This window comes from Seriola lalandi, unplaced genomic scaffold, assembly GCF_002814215.2.
Source record: "Seriola lalandi dorsalis isolate HSWRI2012SDOR001 ecotype SW California unplaced genomic scaffold, Sedor1 jcf7180002054591, whole genome shotgun sequence".
NCBI classification, from domain to species: domain Eukaryota; kingdom Metazoa; phylum Chordata; class Actinopteri; order Carangiformes; family Carangidae; genus Seriola; species Seriola lalandi.
Window position 1 is genome coordinate 1,771,433 of NW_019525144.1, and position 20,454 is coordinate 1,791,886.

A 20,454-nucleotide genomic window follows, 5' to 3' on the forward strand; every position below is an offset into this window, starting at 1 on the left:
TGTCCCTCAGGTTACCCGTAAAATTATTCGCAAGTGTGTTTCCGCTGATGGTGTGGAGCGCGAAGAGGTGTCATTAGAAGGAGCTCCCCAGGGGTCCGTCAGTATGGCAGAGGGAGATGGATACTCCAAGGTTGTGAAGCGGACTGTAGTGAAAAGTGAGGGAGACCATACAGAGGTGTGTGTCCTGTATATTATGTGTCTTCATTATCATCGTCTTCCAAATCTCTTTTCTATCAGAAAATATCAGACAAACCAACATTCATAGTGGTTGTAGTATATAAGTGACTCCTAAATAACAAATAACTTTTTCTTCTGACCTAGGTAACATTTACTGAATCTGAGGGTTTCTCAGCATCAAGGCAGGAGACAGGTGAGGGCTGTCAGGTCAGTCGCGTAGAGAGGACAACAGTGGTGGAGGGAGAAAGGACAATGACACACCACGGTGATCCATCTTTGGCCTCTGACCTCCCCTCAGCCCAAGACGACTTCAAACAGGTTTGTTAACAATTCTTGTCACCATTATTCCATATCTCAGACTAAGCAGATTGTACACCTGATGCCTACCTGATGCACTGTATGTAATGGGGACTTTATTAGCTGTAGCTCGACTACAGTGTTTTTGTAGAAAATCGCCACAGGCGCAATTCATTACTAAATCATTCTCAATTAAGTGAAGACTGTTTTCTCTTGCCACCAGGCACTAGGTTATATAAGTGGTTTTAGAAGAGCAGAGCTCCCTCATGTGGTAGAGAGAGAGACTGTCAGAGAAGATGGAACTGTGGTCAGGAGGTGTGTGAGTGCTGGAGTGCACCTGTTTGATTGTGTCTCTGTGTTACTGCTTGTATTGAGTCGTGAGTGTGAACTTTTTAAAGTGACAGCTTTACTCTGGTTTTATTAGTTTTACTAATGTTGACTAATTTTTCAGTTGCTAACATTAACCAGTTAGGCAGGTAGCACACTGTGAGATTTTTTTCATGTTTGTAACTTAACATCTAGCATCTTATAGCATATGCTATACTATGTTTACGTGTGAAAAATAAAACAGACCCATTGTTGTCCCTTGCATGCAGGTAGAATTATTATTATCACACTATGCAGTGAAACAGTTTTGCATCTTGGTGTGGTTCTGTTCATGTGTGATCCAGTAAATCATAGTTTTTTTCTGTTAATTATATTGTATAATTTCTATCATTATTTATCTTTTACTTGGTATTGTTATGTACTGTGACTCCTGAAGCCTCTCGGAGAGGACAAGCAAAAGCAAACACACTGTAGATACCAGACAGCTGTAAGCATTTCACATAATTAGGAAGCTAAACAAGAGGCACAGCAACAGAAAGATAGTGTGTTCAATAAGTTCTGCCTCAGTGGTGGTACTTTGCTATCACAAGGTTTAGAAAATGCTTACAGTGACACATATACAAACAGGTGTACACAAATCAAAAGAAAACCTTGAATAAATAAGTGGAGAAACATAAATGCAGATTCTTCCAATGTAGGGCACAGGTCCATGAAAATGATGTAAATCATACTCATCAGATCTCATCACAATCGAACACTTATGGAGTAATATGTTTGAGAGCGTTCTCCACCATCATCGAAACACAAAATGAGGGAATATATTTCGGAAGAATGGTGTTCATCCCTCCAGTAATTGTCCACAGGAAAATTTGGCGGTTCATGGTGTTGCAACATTTACGAAAGACACTTTATTTTTAAATGTATTTTTTTAAATTAAATTTCCACAGAACCACAAGTGCATGTTTGTGAGGATGCTGACCTGTCTTCCTCTGTTCATTTCCTCTCCCTCTCTGCTCCATCTCCAGGGCTCACATGCATAAAGGTCGCACCCTCAGACGAACAGTGGCCAAGGGAGCTGGGAAGCGCAAACAGGTTCTTCTAGAGCGAGTGGACAGTCCCAGAAAAGGGTCAAAACCACATGATCTCCAGCAGCATCTCCACCAGCTCTTTCACCGTTTCTACGAAGAAGACAAGGAGGACAATGATGATGATGAAGAGGAGGAGGAGGAAGAGTAGACGAATGTGTAACACTCCCCCCTACCCTGACTCCCTGGCTCTGTCCATGCTAAAGTCCCCCCTAATCCTATGCATTAGCCAACTTGCAATCCTAGTGTGCACCACAGCACCTCAAAGCTACCACAGTCTTCCCATTTAAGTCGTGGTGGATGACATATTGTTCACAATTTGGAGTTTTCTTCCCTGGCTGGTGTAATGTATTCATGATTTTCTTTTCATGTTCTGATGTTGTTTTGCCTTTTTTGTGACCAAAGAAAGCCTTCTGTTGTTTTCCTGATTCATTTTACTTTCCATGTCAGAATTGTCTGTGATATTTATGTCCTGATTCTGTGGTAGAGCAAAGAAAAAAAAACATAAAACAAAGAAAACAGTGGGAAACTATTCACATCAACTCTCACAAACCTCTTGATAGTAAAGAACACTTTACCTACAAAATACTGGCTCTACTCTCTGAGTAGGTGCTTGGACTGAAAGACAATATATCACACTGCACTGCCTCTCACAACCAGAGTTTCTCAGATATTGCTAACTGAAAAACTGTCTTACTCACTGTACTAGCCTCTCCGCTCTTTTGAGTCAGGTGGTCAAGATGTCACGCAGAGAAAACAAGACTGTATCAACACTGACTTTAACTGCTGCTGCTGTGTTTTGTGTAGGCTATGTGTACTCTGTCTTTGGGAATTATATATTATCTATAATCTAGACATTACTGAACATCTGTAGCCTAGGAATTAATAATCACCCATGTGAAGTAGAGCAGGCATGACTAAGCAACATCTGTCATTATGATCCTAGCTTTGACTGCTTTGTAGTTATATGGATTGCCCTTCTGCCTCTCTTCTCCTTCTATGTGTGTCTTTCTTTCTGTGTTCTTATGTTTAATTCTAATTGTTATGGGGGTTTTTTGTTTTTTTGTTTTTTGGCTTTTCCTCTTGAATTGTTGACCTTGACTCGTATTGTATGGTTGGTGAATGTGTGAGTGAGGTTGTACTGTAGCTCCTTTATGTTTATTTTTAAGTTTGTCCATGCATGTGTTGAGTAAAATACTGCATTGACAACTGGTTTGAGAAGGGCATTTTGGCTGAGTTTAAATGCTGATGTTTGAAGATATGTTATTTCAGAGTTTATTTTTTTGATTCTGAGTTTAGCTTACTAGATTATCTAGAGAATTTATTTAACCTTTAGTTTGGGAGCCAATGAGAAGCTTCTTTTTATTTGAAAGTAACAAAAATTTGTCATTGGTGAATAAGATCGAGAAAGCTGTTTTAGAGACACTTGTTATACTTGATATTACATATGTGATAAGGTGATCAAGTGTTTATGCTTTATTTAGTTTTAGACTTTATTAGTTTATTTTTTGAATGAGAAACTGTTGGACCAGACTCTGACAGTTTTGTGGTGGGTGTTTGTGAGTGAATGAAAAAAGTTTATTTTACACACACTACATTTGCACTCCTGAATGTCAGGAGGGAACACCTCCTTGCTTTTTGTGCACAGGATATGATGTAAAGTATATCTTAGCCACAGGGATAGTCTCAGACATATGATAAATACAAGATAATGATACACCAGAGACACATGTAATGAGGAAGGTTGAGAGCTTAGATATATCATTATTCACAGCTCTGAGTATCGCTACTGTATGTATCTACAACATGTAATGTATTTATTTCACTATCACTGTTTACTTCGTGGATTTAGAAAAATGTAAAATGCAAACTAGTGGAAGTTCACTGTGACAGATATGCTTTTAATTTGAAGAATCAGCATCCCTTTTCTTTGATGATGACAGTTATATACATATACAATGCATATATAAATATCTATAAGGGCATGTATTACTGTATCAAAATTCAAAAAGACAAAAACAAAACGGCTGCAGTGTCTATGGCTGATAGAGAATAAAAGTCTACAAATGTAGAGTGGTGTATCTTGTGATATGTTGTGAATTTAACTGTGTTCAAGTGTTTTTCACTTGCCTAAGTTAATCATACACTACCACCGATATCATCTATTCTTCATCTTATTCATTTACATTTACATAAAACATACAGCACATGTTCTAATCTTTAATCAACAATGTGTGGCTTCTCATAAGAGAAGCAGGGCAGGTCTGGCTGTCCTGGTATTGAACCTAGTAGACCTGGGGCTTCCCCCTGCTGGGCATTAGAGGTAGTGCAATAGTGGAGGATCTCAGCTGCAGATTCTTGTTCATGAAAACTGATTTTTAAACTGACATTTTTAATATAATTTTTAATTGAATAATCATGTATGTATGTACTTTTCACAACGCTGAAGGACAAAAAGACCTACATACATACTATACCTTTAAGTCAACCATTCCATAAGGATGTATGTGCCCATATTTATATTTATTAAGTCACTCAAATCAATTGCTTGGGAAGAAGCGTCACTCGATATGAATAAGGTAGCAGCCATGTCAGTGGGGTGAAGAAATAAACATACCATCCATACACAAGTCTGGGTGAAAATAAAATATTTTGGAGGAGTTGTAATTATAGGATTAATCGCATCCTTTGGTTTTGCAGCCTACATCTGACCTACATTTAAAAACATAATTATTATGTCTAAATTTTCACACTTCAAAGAAAACTATTCTTTTGCCATGTATGAAATTCATTTTCCTCCCCAGATAATTGTTGCCACTACAAACTTTTAATAATACAAGCCATAGTAAGTTTGGAAGATAATGTGAGAGGATGAGGTGGAGGGCGGTCCTGGGATACCAAAATTGGGATGTTAAACATTCTGTTGGGGAAAGATTAATTCATTTACTCATCTACAGTCCCTCCAGGATTTCACAGGCTTTTTTGGGATTGTTGCGGGCTAAAATGCATGATTTTGGGGCAGCTTTTCTTTGTAATTGCGAGGAAAGTTGCGATGCTGGAGACAATAAAATTTGCAAAAGTTGTCACAATCTTGTATCTATAATTAATTATAAATCAAAGGCAACTTAGGTGGTGACCCAGTTTTATAACATTTTATGCCTTACTATACTATGACATTTTAATGCCTTAGTATACTATAATGTTTTTTGATAGTTTTATACCTTATAATACTATGATATTTTTTTTAAATTTTTTGACATATACTATACTATGTTTTTTAAAATTTTCATGCCTTACTGTACGATATTCGGACATTTTCATGCTTTACTATTCTATGATATTTTATGACATTTTATGCCTTACTATACTATGACATTTTTATGAAATTTTATGCCTTGCGATAATATGCCATTTTAATGACATTTTATGCCTTACTATACTATGACATTTTAATGCCTTAGTATACTATAATATTTTTTTATATTTTTATACCTTATAATACTATGATATTTTTTGACATTTTTATGCCTTACTATCTATGACATTTTATGCCCTACTATGACATGAAGTTTTTTGATTTTTTTATGCCTTACTATACCATGACATTTTTATGAAATTTTATATCTTACTATACTGTGACATTTTAATGCCTTGGTATACTATACACATTTTTTGACGTTTTTGTGCCTCATTATAATAAGATAATTTTACATTTTTGTGCCTTACTGTAGGCCTACTATGTTTTTTTTATGTTTTTTATGCCTTACTATACTATCACATTTTTTATGAAATTTTAATGCCTTACTACACTATGACTTTTTTTGATGTTTTTACTTTACTATACTAGTACAATATAATGACATTATTTGCCTATGCCAACTGTGAGGTTTTAATGACATTTCATGCCTTACTATACTGTCACATTTTATTCCTTAGTATACTATGATGTTTTTTGACGTTTTTATGACTTACTATACTATGACATTTTTATGAAATTTATGCCTTATTATACTATGATATTTTTTTACATTTCTATGTCTTACTATACTATTACATTTTATGCCTTAGATGTTTTTTGACGTTTGAATGCCTTACTTTACTATGATGCTTTTTGGCATTTTTATGCCTTACTATCCTATGACATTTTATGCCGTACATACTATGACGGTTTTATGACATTTTATGCCTTAATATACTGTGATGTTTTTTGACGATTTTATGCCTTACTATACTATTACATTTTTATGACATTTTTATGCCTTACTATACTATAACATTTCTATGACATTTTGATGCCTTACTATACTATGATGTTTTTTGACAGTTTTATGTCTTACTACAATGTTCTTTGACGTTTTTATGCCTTACTATACGATGATGTTTTTTGATGTTTTTATGCCTTACTATGCTATGACATTTTAATGTCTTAGTATACTATGATGTTTTTTTAATTTTTTTATGCCTTACTATACTATAACATTTTTTGACATTTCAAGTATGTTTTTTGACATTTTTATGCTTTACTATACTATCACACTCTTTTGACATTTTATTCCTTACTATACTGTCACATTGTAATGCATTGGTATACCATGATGTTTTTTGACATTTTTATGTCTTACTATACTATGATGTTTTTTGATGTTTTTTGCCTTACTATACTATGAAATTTTAATGCCTTGGTATACTACAGTGTTTTTTGAACTTTTTATGCCTTATTATAGTATGATATTTTTAAATTTTTGTGCCTTACTATACTACGATGTTTATTGACGTTTTTAGGCCTTACTAAAGTATGATGTTTTTTGACATTTTTGGGCCCTACTATACTAGGACATCTTTTCATTTTTATGCCATACTATACTATGACGTTTTTTGACATTTTTAGGCCTTATTAAATTATGATGTTTTCTTTTTTTTTACATTTTTAGGCCTTACTATACTATGACATCTTTATACCATACATTACTAAGACATTTCTTCATATTTTTATGTCATACTATTCTATGACATTTTTTCATTTTTATGCCATACTATACTATGATGTTTTTTGACATTTTAATGCCTTACTATACTATGACATCTTGAAATCATACATTACAAAGACATTTTTTTATATTTTTATACCTTACTATACTATGACATTTTTTCATTTTTATGCCTTATTAAATTATGATGTTTTTTTTTACATTTTTAGGCCTTACTATACTATGACATCTTTATACCATACATTACTAAGACATTTTTTCATATTTTCATACTTTACTATACGATAACATTTTTTCATTTTTATGCCACACTATACTATGACGTTTTTTGACATTTTTTTAGGCCTTATTAAATTATGATGTTTTTTTTTACATTTGTAGGCCTTACTATACTATGACATCTTGATACCATACATTACTAAGACATTTTTTCATATTTTTATGCCATATTATTCTATGACATTTTTTCATTTTTATGCCATACTATACTATGATGTTTTTTGACATCTTAGGGCCTTACTAAATTATGACGTTTTTTTGAAATTTTTAGTCCCTACTATACTTTGACATCTTGATACCATACATTACTAAGACATATTTTGAAATTTTATACTTTACTATACTATGACATTTTTTCATTTTTATGCCATACTATACTATGACGTTTTTTGACATTTTTAGACCCTACTATACTATGACATCTTTATACCATACATTACTAAGACATTCTTTCATATTTTTATCATACTATTCTATGACATTCTTTCATATTTTTGTCATACTATTCTATGACATTTTTTCATTTTTATGCCATACTATACTATGACGTTTTTTGACATTTTTAGGCCTTATTAAATTATGATGTTTTTTTGAAATTTTTAGGCTCTACTATACTATGACATCTTTTTACCAAACATTACTAAGACATTTTTTCATATTTTTATGCCATACTATACTATGACGTTTTTTTGACATTTTTAGACCCTGCTATACTATGACATCTTTATACCATACATTACTAAGACATTTTTTCATATTTTTATGCCATACTATTCTGACATTTTTTGACATTTTTTTAGGCCTTATTAAATTATGACGTTTTTTTGACATTTTTAGACACTACTATACTATGACATCTTGATACCATACATTACTAAGACATTTTTTATATTTTTATGCCGTACGATACTATGACATTTTATCATCTATGCCATACTATACTATGACGTTTTCTGACATTTTTAGGCCTTATTAAATTATGATGTTTTTTGACATTTTTATGCCTTACTATACTATGACATCTTGATACCATACATTACTAAGATATGTTTTCATATTTTTATACTTTACTATACGATGACATTTTTTCATTTTTATGCCATACTTTACTATGACGTTTTTTGACATTTTTAGGCCTCATTAAATTATGATGGTTTTTTTTTACATTTTTAGGCCTTACTATACTATGACATCTTGATACCATACATTACTAAGATATGTTTTCATAGTTTTATGCCATACTAAACTATGACATTTTTTCATTTTTATGCCATACTATACTATGACGTTTTTTTTTTTACATTTTTAGGCCTTACTATACTATGATATCTTGATACCATACATAACTAAGACATTTTTACATATTTTTATACTTTACTATACTATGACATTTTTTCATTTTTATGCCATACTATCCTATGGCGTTTTTTTTTTTACATTTTTAGGCCTTATTAAATTATGACGTTTTTTGTCATTTTTAGCCCCTGCTATATGTCAGCTTGATACCATACATTACTAAGATATGTTTTCATATTTTTATACTTTACTATGCTATGAAATTTTTTCATTTTTATGCCATACTATACTATGACGTTTTTTGACATTTTTTTCTTATTAAATTATGATGGGTTTTTTTTACATTTTTATGCCTTACTATACTATGATATCTTGATACCATACATTACTAAGACATTTTTTCATATTTTTATACTTTACTATACTATGACATTTTTTCATTTTTATGCCATACTATACTATGACGTTTTTTTTTTTTACATTTTTAGGCCTTATTAAATTATGATGTTTTTTGACATTTTTATGCCTTACTATACTATGACATCTTGATACCATACATTACTAAGATATGTTTTCATATTTTTATACTTTACTATGACATTTTTTAATTTTTATGCCATACTTTATTATGACGTTTTTTGACATTTTTAGACCCTACTATACTATGACATCTTTATACCATACATTACTAAGACATTTTTTCATATTTTTATCATACTATTCTATGACATTCTTTCATATTTTTGTCATACTATTCTATGACATTTTTTCATTTTTATGCCATACTATATTATGATGTTTTTTGACATTTTTATGCCTTACTATACTATGACATCTTGATACCATACATTACTAAGACATTTTTTCATATTTTTATACTTTACTATACTATGACATTTTTTCATTTTTATGCCATACTATACTATGACGTTTTTTGACATATTAAGGCCTTACTAAATTATGACGTTTTTTTGAAATTTTTAGGCCCTACTATACTATGACATGTTTATACCATACATTACTAAGACATTTTTTCATATTTTTATGCCATACTATCCTATGACGTTTTTTTTTTTACATTTTTAGGCCTTATTAAATTATGACGTTTTTTGTCATTTTTAGGCCCTGCTATACTATGTCATCTTGATACCATACATTACTAAGATATGTGTTCATAGTTTTATGCCATACTAAACTATGACATTTTTTAATTTTTATGCCATACTATACTATGACGTTTTTTGACATTTTTTTGTTATTAAATTATGATGGGGTTTTTTTTTACATTTTTATGCCTTACTATATTATGATATCTTGATACCATTTATATTTTTATACTTTACTATGCTATGACATTTTTTCATTTTTATGCCATACTTTACTATGACGTTTTTTGACATTTTTAGGCCTCATTAAATTATGATGTTTTTTTTTTTAATGTTTAGGCCCTACTATACTATGACATCTTAAAACCATACATTACTAAGACATTTTTTCATATTTTTATACCTTACTATACTATGACATTTTTTCATTTTTATGCCATACTATACTATGACGTTTCTTTTTTTACATTTTTAGGCCTTATTAAATTATGACTTTTTTTTTTTTTACATTTTTAGGCCCTGCTATACTATGACATCTTGATACCATACATTACTAAGACATTTTTTCATATTTTTATACTTTACTATACTATGACATTTTTTCATTTTTATGCCTTACTATACTATGACGTTTTTTGACATTTTTTTAGGCCTTATTAAATTATGATGTTTTTTGACATTTTTATGCCTTACTATACTATGACATCTTGATACCATACATTACTAAGATATGTTTTCATATTTTTATACTTTACTATACTATGACATTTTTTCCTTTTTTATGCCATACTTTACTATGACGTTTTTTGACATTTTTAGGCCTCATTAAATTATGATGTTTTTTTTTTAAATGTTTAGGCCCTACTATACTATGACATCTTAAAACCATACATTACTAAGAGATTTTTTCATATTTTTATACCTTACTATACTATGACATTTTTTCATTTTTATGCCATACTATACTATGACGTTTCTTTTTTTTACATTTTTAGGCCTTATTAAATTATGATGTTTTTTGACATTTTTATGCCTTACTATACTATGACATCTTGATACCATACATTACTAAGATATGTTTTCATATTTTTATGCCATACTATACTATGACGTTTTTTGAGATCTTAAGGCCTTACTAAATAATGACGTTTTTTGACATTTTTAGGCCCTAATATACTATGACATCTTGATACCATACATTACTAAGACATTTTTTCATATTTTTATATTTTACTATACTATGACATTTTTTAATTTTTATGTCATACTTTACTATGACGTTTTTTGACATTTTTAGTCCTTACTAAATTATGACGTTTTTTTTACATATTTATGCCTTACTATACTATGACATCTTGATACCATACATTACTAAGACATTTTTTCATATTTTTATACCTTACTATACTATGTCATTTTTTCATTTTTATGCCATACTATACTATGACGTTTTTTGACATTTTTAGGCCTTATTAAATTATGTTTTTTTTTTTACATTTTTAGGCTCTACTATACAATGACATCTTTATACCAAACATTATTAAGACATTTTTTCATTTTTTTATAATCTACTATACTGACATTTTTTCATTTTTATGCCATACTATACTATGACATTTTTTTTTGACATTTTTAGGCCTTATTAAATTATGACGTTTTTAGGCCCCACTATACTATGACGGTTTTATAAGTTTTTATGCCTTACTATACTAGCACATTTTTATGACATTTTATGCCCTACTACCAGACATCCTAAGAATATGTCTGAGCTGCATCAGTTCTTTAAAGAAGACTGGTCCAAAATTCCTCCTGAACATTGTGCAGGTCTGATTAGCAGATACTGGAAGCTCTTGTTTGAGGTTATTGGTGCAAAATGAAGTTCAACCAGTTATTAAATGCAAGGGTTCACTTACTTTTTCTACCACCACTGTGAATGTTTAATGGCTGTATTCAATACATAAGACACAAAATATTATAATTGTTTGTGTTATATTAATTTCGGGAAACTGTGTTTGTCTATATTTGTGACTTAGATGAACATCAGATCACATTTTATTACAATTCAGTGCAGAGAACCAGTTGATTCCAAAGGGCCACATACTTTTTCTTGCCACTGAAGGCATATTTTACATCTAATAGGTCATACACTACCCACAAGATGTCACCATTAAGCCAGAAAATAAAGTGACAGATCAAAGGCTGTCCAATTTGTGCTTAACTCTTAAAATGTATTTGTTTATTTAAGATTTGTGTGTTTATTCTAGATATCATAATTACTGTAATGACCTGTCAAATACACAAAAATAGGTTCCTGAAATTACAAATTGCCCATTTTACTCTAGGGCAGTCAAGTTGGTGGTTTAAGTGGTTTACGTTTCATTTGCATGACACAACCTATACATTCGTTTGGGATTAATATATCATGAATGTATGTCCAGAGTGTATTAGTATAGAGCAAAGATCACACAGAAATGTTTCAAATAATTAACTTGAAATCTAACACTCACAACAGAAGCTCTGCTCCATCCCCATACTAGGCCAATAATGAACAACCAACAACACAAAACAGGTTGAACTCATTCATTATCACACCTTTTAGCTGATTTATTTATTTCTTAAACATGTTAAGCCATCCATTGCCGTGCTGGCAACAGGTACACACCATATAAGGAGTGGTGCATTGCATTGACATCATACGTTTCGTCAAAAGAAATTTTTTTATCATATTTTCCCCTTAAAAAAAGAAGAGACAAACCAATTGAAAAGAGAAAACAGTACGGATGACAACGACACTGGCATTGTCTTGCAGTGGTAAGGAGACCACAGGCTAGTAGAAGCACTGTCAAGGAAGACATCCCATTTATTACAGTCCAACTCTCATTTGACTTGTCTCCTTCACTGTTCTCTCACCATACTCTTGTATGACTGCAATCCAATGTTTTATGACGTTTCCAGACTTATTGGCCCAACAATCAGGTTGACACTTCAACTGACTGAAGGTAGAGACTATAGTGCCTTTGCTCAATCTTCATCTCCACCTTCTCCGTGCAACTGGCAAAGTAACACACTGGAAATGACAAGAATAAAATGACAACAGAAACCCTACATACAGTCATACAATACAAGTACAAACATTATGAAAAATGAGCTTGTTTTCTTCTCATTTTTATACAAAATGTAAGGGTGCTTCTGCAACCAGGAGTTTATTTAGCCTCCTTTTAGATATGAGGTTTTGATATTTATGTCAACCATGACTGTGTTATTGTTTTTACAGCAGTTCCATGATATTGGAGGACATTGGAAACATTTGGGACAGGACTGATGCACAACATTAACAAATGCAAACAAACAAGTCAGTGATTCACTAATCAAACAGAAGATATTATAGTTTCATATGATCTTACTCACAATATTCCCCCCCATGCACTACACAATAGTCTTGAATTTTCATATATTACATATATGCTACATTCTCTTATTTCTTATTTCACTGATATAAAGGCAAACATACCTCAATGCAAAGTGTAAGCTGCTCTGCTTTTCTTTACATTTAAATTAGTATTATAGGTTGAAATTGGACAATTCAAACAGTATGACTTAGCTCATAGCAAACATAAATGTAGCTCATAAACTGGATTTTACGTAAACTCTTAATTTCTCTGATAGCAAGAATAGCAATTTCAATGTTTGTTTTTGTTTTTATCAACAATCACAATGTATATACATCACCAGAACTAAAGCAAGCTCAATTTTAACATTCTGATCTTCCAAATGTTTTTGTATTGCACACACATAAATACACATAAAAATACAGAACTAATTTTTGGGAGAGGTTACAGTAGTAGATTTTTAAACATCTCTATTTTATATTTAAAATGCATACCAAAACATCTTAAAAAACAAACAAAAAAATGTTGTCAATATGCTTATTTCATAATGTCCAGATACGGTGTGCAGCCACCCGATGGTGGTTTTGAATGATGTCCATTAATAAAATGCCATAACAGTAAAATGTATTAATACTTGTGTCCTGTGCGATGTCATGTCCTTATAGAAGGGTCAAAGGTCAGAGAGCAGTCATGGGTTGGCTAGTTGACTGCCCTTCTAGATTTGCTGATGGGATTTTTTTTCTTTTTTTGACCAAATGTTGATATTCCATTAACTGCAAAAGGAGGGAGAGAGAACATAAATGTCAGCCTATACTGACAGAAATCACAAAGTAATGAAAATGTTAACTGTGTCGATAAATAATCAGAACAGTATAACCTTTTTTTCACAGCAAACATTAGAACCTGTAAGAGCAGGAAAAGCACAGATGTGGATACTACCATTAAAAGGCCCTCGCACAATACCACTGTTCTCACTTGGAATGTCCCTTACACACCTATGGTTCACCCCAACCTACGATTTCATTTATCTGGCGTCATTAGCCCTCTCCTTGGGGTTGTGCAAGTGTGTACAGGTCGTGCTTGACAGCCGTATTACTCTCCTGTCTCTTTTGTTGAACTTGTTCAGGTGGAACATAAGCCTTTATGATTCATATTTGTTTGTGGTGTTTGGTGACCTCAGGTAATTCTCAGCATAACTCCATCTAAGTGAATAGTAAGTGAAATAGTGGAAAATGGAAATACAAGGGTGTGCACGGCCCATAAATGGAGCATAGCTGTAATTAAAATGATACACCTATACCTATTCCTTTCTTGCTATGACAAATCAAAGGGTCCGTCATGAAAAAGACCTGTTCAGCCTGCTTGTGTGATGCATTAAAGACTGAATTGTCAAGCTGAAGAATATCAGAGCTCTTAAATACTCCACCTTTGAAACTGACTGTTGAATTGACTAAACTCCTCCATCTGGCAAGGACTGTCCAATCACAGTGGGTCTGTCAAGCTTTGGATTTCCCCACATAATGCAATTGTGTGTTGGCAGGGTGGTGTCATTTTTTTTTGTTTTTCTAAAGCAAAAGCTTTCTATCATACACTGTTGCTCATAAGGTGGAAATAAAATATTTTTTTTAGCTCTTTCCATGAAATGATTGTGTGTTTATTTATATTTCACCTGGGTAATTGGGGCACATAATGTAATCACTGCACCTGGTCAAAAGTGATTACTGATGCATTTAAATAGGAATAAACAGAGGATTATGTCTGAAAACAAAATTATTCCAACTTTATGGGCAACAGTGTATATGCAGCCATCAAGTGCATATTTAGTTTTAAAATGAGTCGAAAACAGTAACAGCTAAAAGTTAGCTGTAGACAGAGTTTTCGCATTGGTTTAAGCTAGCTAGCGACAACTGGTAAAATATGCTTCAACAATCGTCATTCTACCTGTCAAAATCTATGGTTATTCACTAAAAAGGTCTTTAGAAATGACTGCAAATTTCGAGGAGTAAATCTGCTCCCTTTAAAACAGTAAACTACATCATGTGCAGTGCTAGAATAGAAAAATTAGACAGGTGTAGAAACAGTAGCTAGGCGAGTGGGGCTTAGCGAATGGTTATCCCTTTCGAGAGAAGCCACCTCCATCATTGTTGGTCTGATTCAAAGTGTAACAACACAAAACTTAAAAGCAGAAGCCTGTTTCACTGCCATGTGGTTGAAGTTTGTAACCTGTTGCACCTGTGACCACACCCAACAGTGTGTACTGACACAGATGTAGAGTACACTTCTACATCACTGTATCAATGTGAGAGTTTTAACCACTGAAATCTGAAAAAAAAAAAAAAAAAGAGCTCTGAGCTGGTGTTTAGTTTCTCTTTGATCAAAGTTTCAGCCGTGTGTTTCTTACTGTCTCTTACTGGGAAGGGATACTGGGTGAGCCAGAGCGGTGGAAGTGGATGTTCTGCCACTTGCCGTCACGACGATGCCACACACGGGTCTCCTCAGACTGCATGGTACGGGGCATGCCGCTGCCATCCATGTACTGGGTCAGTCGAATATAGGCAATACATGCTGCATTTTCCCCAATTAGGTGCACATGTGGGTTCAAGAGGATGGTGTGCACCGGCTTGTTCCCTTTGGAGAGAGCTGGGAGTGAGAAACAGCAACTCATTACAGGGAGGTTACAGAAATCTAATATAGCTGCATGGCTATACGAAACATAGCACTGATCCTACCTTAGAAGGTTTGTTAACTGATATGAAAACAATATGAACTAAAGTCTCCATATGTTGATGCTGGATGGTGGACAAGCACAAGCTTGCCAAGTGATTGAGGTTTCTGGGACATATCTGGTTTATTTGAACTATTTTTACCACGACTGAGGACATTCTGCCATTTATAGCAGTCATTATTCATTAGTGATTTCATACTCCAAGGTTAGCCCATAATCACAGCCATGCCCTTGCAGTGTACCAGCAAACACGAACTGTAAACTGATCAGTGTGACTATTGATATAGAACAAACAATTTATCCCATGCCCACTAATGCACAACTTACACTCCCCTTGGGGGCCTCCCTTGTGATTTTATCCTACCAATTAATGTGAAGCAATGAAACAGATTTCTGTGCAGAATTTTAGGGTATTTTGTCTCTCTCTGTACATCATCTGTTTGTTTCTAGCTCTTGTTGCTGCAGTGCATGGGTGTACATTTGGGAATAGATAGAAGGGACATGTCCTTCCTAATGTCCAGGTGTTGCTGAATTGTCCTGCCAATGTTTTTTACCCATCTCACATGATCTTGCCATTTTAACTCCCCTCTGTTTTCTGTCAAATGTTGGCTATCATCAGTAAAAGACTGGGATATGTGTGATGCACGACTATGATCTGGAAAAACACAACTTCAAACTGCATTATGCAAGTTGACAAGCAGCAGCTCGGTGGTAGCAGTGGTGGAGTTGGTGATGAGCGGTGGTGAATCTGAAACAGTATTTATATTTATATCTATAGTTTAAAGGTTTCAAATGTTGAAAACATCTTCACCGGACAAAAATAACATCAGTTGATATTATATCTAAATTTGAGTGAAGTGTTTTCTTATTTGTGAGGTGAAAACGCCTCCCAAAGCAAATTAAGACATCAGGTTCTTTTTAAAGAAGAACTGAAATGTGCGCAACAGCTGAGCTTACTGTAGCTAATAAGAAGATTCTGTAATCAATCCAAACATGTATCTTCTTTGAAATTAGTTTGAGAAATACTTACTATTTAAAGCCTCCCTTCCTCTCTCCATGAGTGGATCGAGAGCAGAGTTCTTACTGCATATGGGTCATTAAGACATGAACATTTTCATGAAGTCAATTAGTCACAACTGATTTGTTTGTTAATGTCATCATTTTATTCTGAAAATCCTGTCAAGACACAGTTGAGCTGCAGGCTCTCAGGTGAGCTCTGATGCCCTAGTGAGTTCAGGGTGCTAAGTAATAATAATACGAGAAGTGTTTTTTTTAAATATAAAAGGAAAAATCTTTATCTCTGTCATGCAACGCTTGAGTTGTGTTGCCCAAAGCAAAAAAATGAAAGGACACAATTACAGAATCTAAGGTCAGATTTGAAAATGGCTCACAGCAGATAGTTGGCTCAAACAGAGCAGCACACTATCTACAGGGTTTTAAAAATGTATTTCCTTGTAAGATCCCCTTGAAAATCTTTCATGTCAATATTTCTGTTAATTATAAAAAGTAAAATATCTGCTTAAAAGCAGCGAAAAAGCTGACAAAAAACTCAAACACGCCCTTGTTGCAGTGAGTGAGTTATTGTTGTTATACTATCACTTAACATTGTGGGACAAAACCTCAGTGAAAGATTTAGTGATCTTAGTGCACTGTAGATATACTTCATTTTGTCACGTTTTTCAATTACTGGGCAATGTATTCAAATAAGGTGAGAATTGTACATTGTGTATTTTTGGCTCCATAGCTGCGGTGTGACGGTTGGCCAGGACATTAAATTGAACACTGAAAGTTCTCCCCACTGAGAATTAGACAGGGAGGTCTTTCACATGTGGTTCAAAGAGGATATCTTATGCATTACAAAGTCACAAAAGAACATTGTGCCGGTGTAAGCAAGCAAGTTCATTGGAAACCTATTTAAAATTGTCAGACCATCTGGAAAACGTTAAGCTGAAGTAAATAATCAACACACAGCCTCTAATTGCTCCATGGGTCAAATTCTCATCGGAGCAACCCCAGATCCAAAGCATCTACAATTCAACTGCTTTGGAGAACATTGGCAAGAGCAAGCATTTTACATTGTGAAAAATTTCCCTCTCAACACTATAATTCTGTTGGGACTCTAATTAGCCATTGTATTCATCTATTGTGTAAAATGTGACAGTTTCAGCCCACCTGGAACTGTCCTAATGGTGCTGGTAAAATTTGTTTTCTGACAAAGTCATGATTGATGTTTTTTCAACTCACCATTCTCAAAGTAAAAGCGATGGAAGTCATGTCCTTCCACCAAGTTACCCAAAGCTTCGGGCTCAAAGGAAGTCAGACCAGGATCACAAATCTTCCTGTAACACCAAAAAAAGAAAAGAAGACTCAGAGAAGAAGACTCAACACAGTAAAGAAAGCATATCAGTTTCCAGTTAGATGTCACTGTATAAATGCTGAGAGAAAGAAACTTACGCATATGCCTCAAAGTCTCCATTGTTGATAGACTCAATCAACTGCTCCGTCACTTTGATAATTTCCTGTTTGCGAGCTATAAGACAAGATCACAGAACATCAGCTACACAAACTGATGTACAAAAATTACTAGTTGTTACTGTATTTCAGGCAAATGTAGGGTCTGAGTGCAGATAAAGGGAGTCTGACATCAAATCAGCTTCAAACAGGTTCTAGTCTACGAAATCAGCAGGATTTCAAAGTTATTAGAAATGGAAGGCGCTCGAAAAAGTATTTCACAAAGTCATTTCATGTCTGTGTAACACAACAAAAAGAAGGCCTCCCATGACTAATAGGAATATCAGGCAGGAAAATGCAGGCTGACACGATTCCTTTCACCCAACAAAGCTCAAAATGAACAAAGACAAACCAATGCTCAGATGCAAGTATTTTCTACAAAAGCAGTTTCAACTAAGTAATGGTGACAGTTACCTTTATTGTTATTGGTGCAGGCTGGGGGATATTGAAAAAATTACTTAATTTGTGCAACAAAAAGACAGTAAATAATAAAAGAAAATACTGTATATCATTATAATAGTCTTTCAAAGGCATAAACTACAATGCTGAGCTACATGTGTGTATGTGAGTCAGCTTTTAACTGTGTGAGTCAATGTTTGGGTATCTCAGAACATAAGGGAAATGGAGGAGTGAGAAGGGAATATGTATCAACAAGACAGGAATATACAGCAGGAGAGCATCCTCTTCAATTCATACACAGAAGAAGGAGAGGGGCGAAGCAGATAATTTAGGGGTCAAAAACAGAGGGTTTTTTTCTCTGGGGAAGAGGTAGTCAATGCAACACAAGGAGAAATAATCTCAAACATTAAATCATCTAAATGAAGGAAATCATTTGAAAAGTAGGAACCCAGGATTTGAGGCACTTTACATGTTGGGAGCAGTTTCCTCCAGTGATGACTGACTAGATAATAGGAGGGGAACAAAACAGGGCATCTCCCATACTGTGGAGGGACTTACTCTGAACTGAGGAGGTGGGAGTCTGTCTTGAGTCAGACATCTGTGAGGAACGGCTCTTAGAGCTCAAGATACCGCTCACTAAGCTGCCCAGACGAAGGGCTGCCGAGTGTGTGTGTGGTGGTGTGGGATGTAACCGAAATACATATGTATGGGCAAAGGCGGGATAGAAATTATGGGGAAAACAAGTATATTTTCAACAAAACATAAAAAAGGAAGGAAAGAAAACAGAAAGAAGACATTTAGTAATAGTGAAATCAAGACAGTGTATGTAAATGAAGAAGAAAAAGCAAGTAGTGTTGACAAATGTCAGCATCAACCTCAGACATAAAATGGGAAAAACTTGAGGATGTGAGGGAGGGTAGGACAAAAAAAGAACAGGGCGGACTGCTTTTTGCAGGAAGAGTTGACAGCCAGAGGGGGGTTGCAGTAGTGAACTTGCTGTGCAGTTACAAAACAGGGTGAAGAGAAGCATACAAAGTGATCGAGTGATCGGTCTGAATGGAAATGGCGAGGACTGACTGTTGTAAGTGCACAGTGTAGGCGACAACTGTTAAGTATGAGAAAACAAATAGGCTACACAAGTTTCCCTACCTTTTACATCTTCATCCTCTATGGTAGTGTTGGCACTCTCAACAGACTCCTTAAGAATGGCAACATATACATTTTAGTCCTTTGTATTTGTATATATTGATGATGATATGGTACAATGTATGTTTTAAATATCAATGATTGTTGGAAGAAAGAAGTTTGTAATAAAATGCTAAGCTCAAAGCTATCTTTAAGAATTTAAGATTTTATTTTCTTTATCCTTTATTGCAAAATAGCAGACAACAAATAAGAAGATGGAGAGGGTTAATGACATGCAACTAAGACCCCAGCTGGGTTTAAATCAGGGATGTTGTAAGTACATGGTCAGGATATTAAACCCTGATGCCACCAGTATTCCCCACTGAACATAATTTATTAATGTTTGATTATGTAAGAGTCAAAGTTAAGCGCTGTTTTTGGTGTTAGGGAGATACTGTTGTTTTTTTATTAACTGTACTGTGAAAGGAAAAAGCCTGAAGTACAGGAACAAATGGCTTTAATATGAATAAATGCAGCTAACAATGAACATGGTGGTTTTGTTGTAATACCTTGTTTCCATCCACAGGGTTGTGAATCACAGTTGTCTGTGGTTCCTGAAGAGCAAAAGTGACAGAGAACTTGTGGGAAGAGATAACTAAAGAAACCCAGAAAAAGGTATGATGGCACAGGAGCTGGTAAAGCATATGTGTGTTTTCAGAATTTGATGGTTGAGAAGGTCTATCTATCTAT

The 20,454-nt window shown here is 33.9% G+C and overlaps 2 protein-coding genes across 17 annotated transcripts in view; one reads left to right on the forward strand and one right to left on the reverse strand.

The window, feature by feature from the left end:
• ank2a (ankyrin 2a, neuronal) overlaps positions 1-3,957 on the forward strand; it is a 68,090-nt gene extending 64,133 nt beyond the window's left edge. For all 4 annotated transcript variants that reach the window (XM_087177367.1, XM_087177368.1, XM_087177370.1 and 1 more), the window contains 4 exons: positions 11-175; positions 322-495; positions 698-789; positions 1,827-3,957. In XM_087177367.1, coding sequence (XP_087033493.1) covers positions 11-175; positions 322-495; positions 698-789; positions 1,827-2,037 — 642 coding nt within the window. In that variant the 3' untranslated portion in view covers positions 2,038-3,957. The remainder of the gene's footprint in view (positions 1-10; positions 176-321; positions 496-697; positions 790-1,826) is intronic.
• An 8,177-nt stretch (positions 3,958-12,134) lies between these two features.
• The window catches only part of camk2d2 (calcium/calmodulin-dependent protein kinase (CaM kinase) II delta 2), a 34,543-nt gene continuing 26,223 nt past the window's right edge, over positions 12,135-20,454 (reverse strand). For 4 of the 13 annotated variants that reach the window (XM_023419083.2, XM_023419086.2, XM_023419081.2 and 1 more), the window contains 8 exons: positions 20,274-20,318; positions 19,729-19,777; positions 19,138-19,236; positions 18,595-18,615; positions 18,124-18,199; positions 17,914-18,008; positions 15,356-15,584; positions 12,135-13,717 (listed from right to left, as the gene is read on the reverse strand). In XM_023419083.2, coding sequence (XP_023274851.1) covers positions 13,714-13,717; positions 15,356-15,584; positions 17,914-18,008; positions 18,124-18,199; positions 18,595-18,615; positions 19,138-19,236; positions 19,729-19,777; positions 20,274-20,318 — 618 coding nt within the window. In that variant the 3' untranslated portion in view covers positions 12,135-13,713. Of the gene's footprint in view, positions 13,718-15,345; positions 15,585-17,913; positions 18,009-18,123; positions 18,200-18,594; positions 18,616-19,137; positions 19,237-19,728; positions 19,778-20,273; positions 20,319-20,454 lie in introns of all 13 variants that reach the window. The other 9 variants (XM_023419096.2, XM_023419097.2, XM_023419094.2 and 6 more) reach the window with 5 other exon arrangements.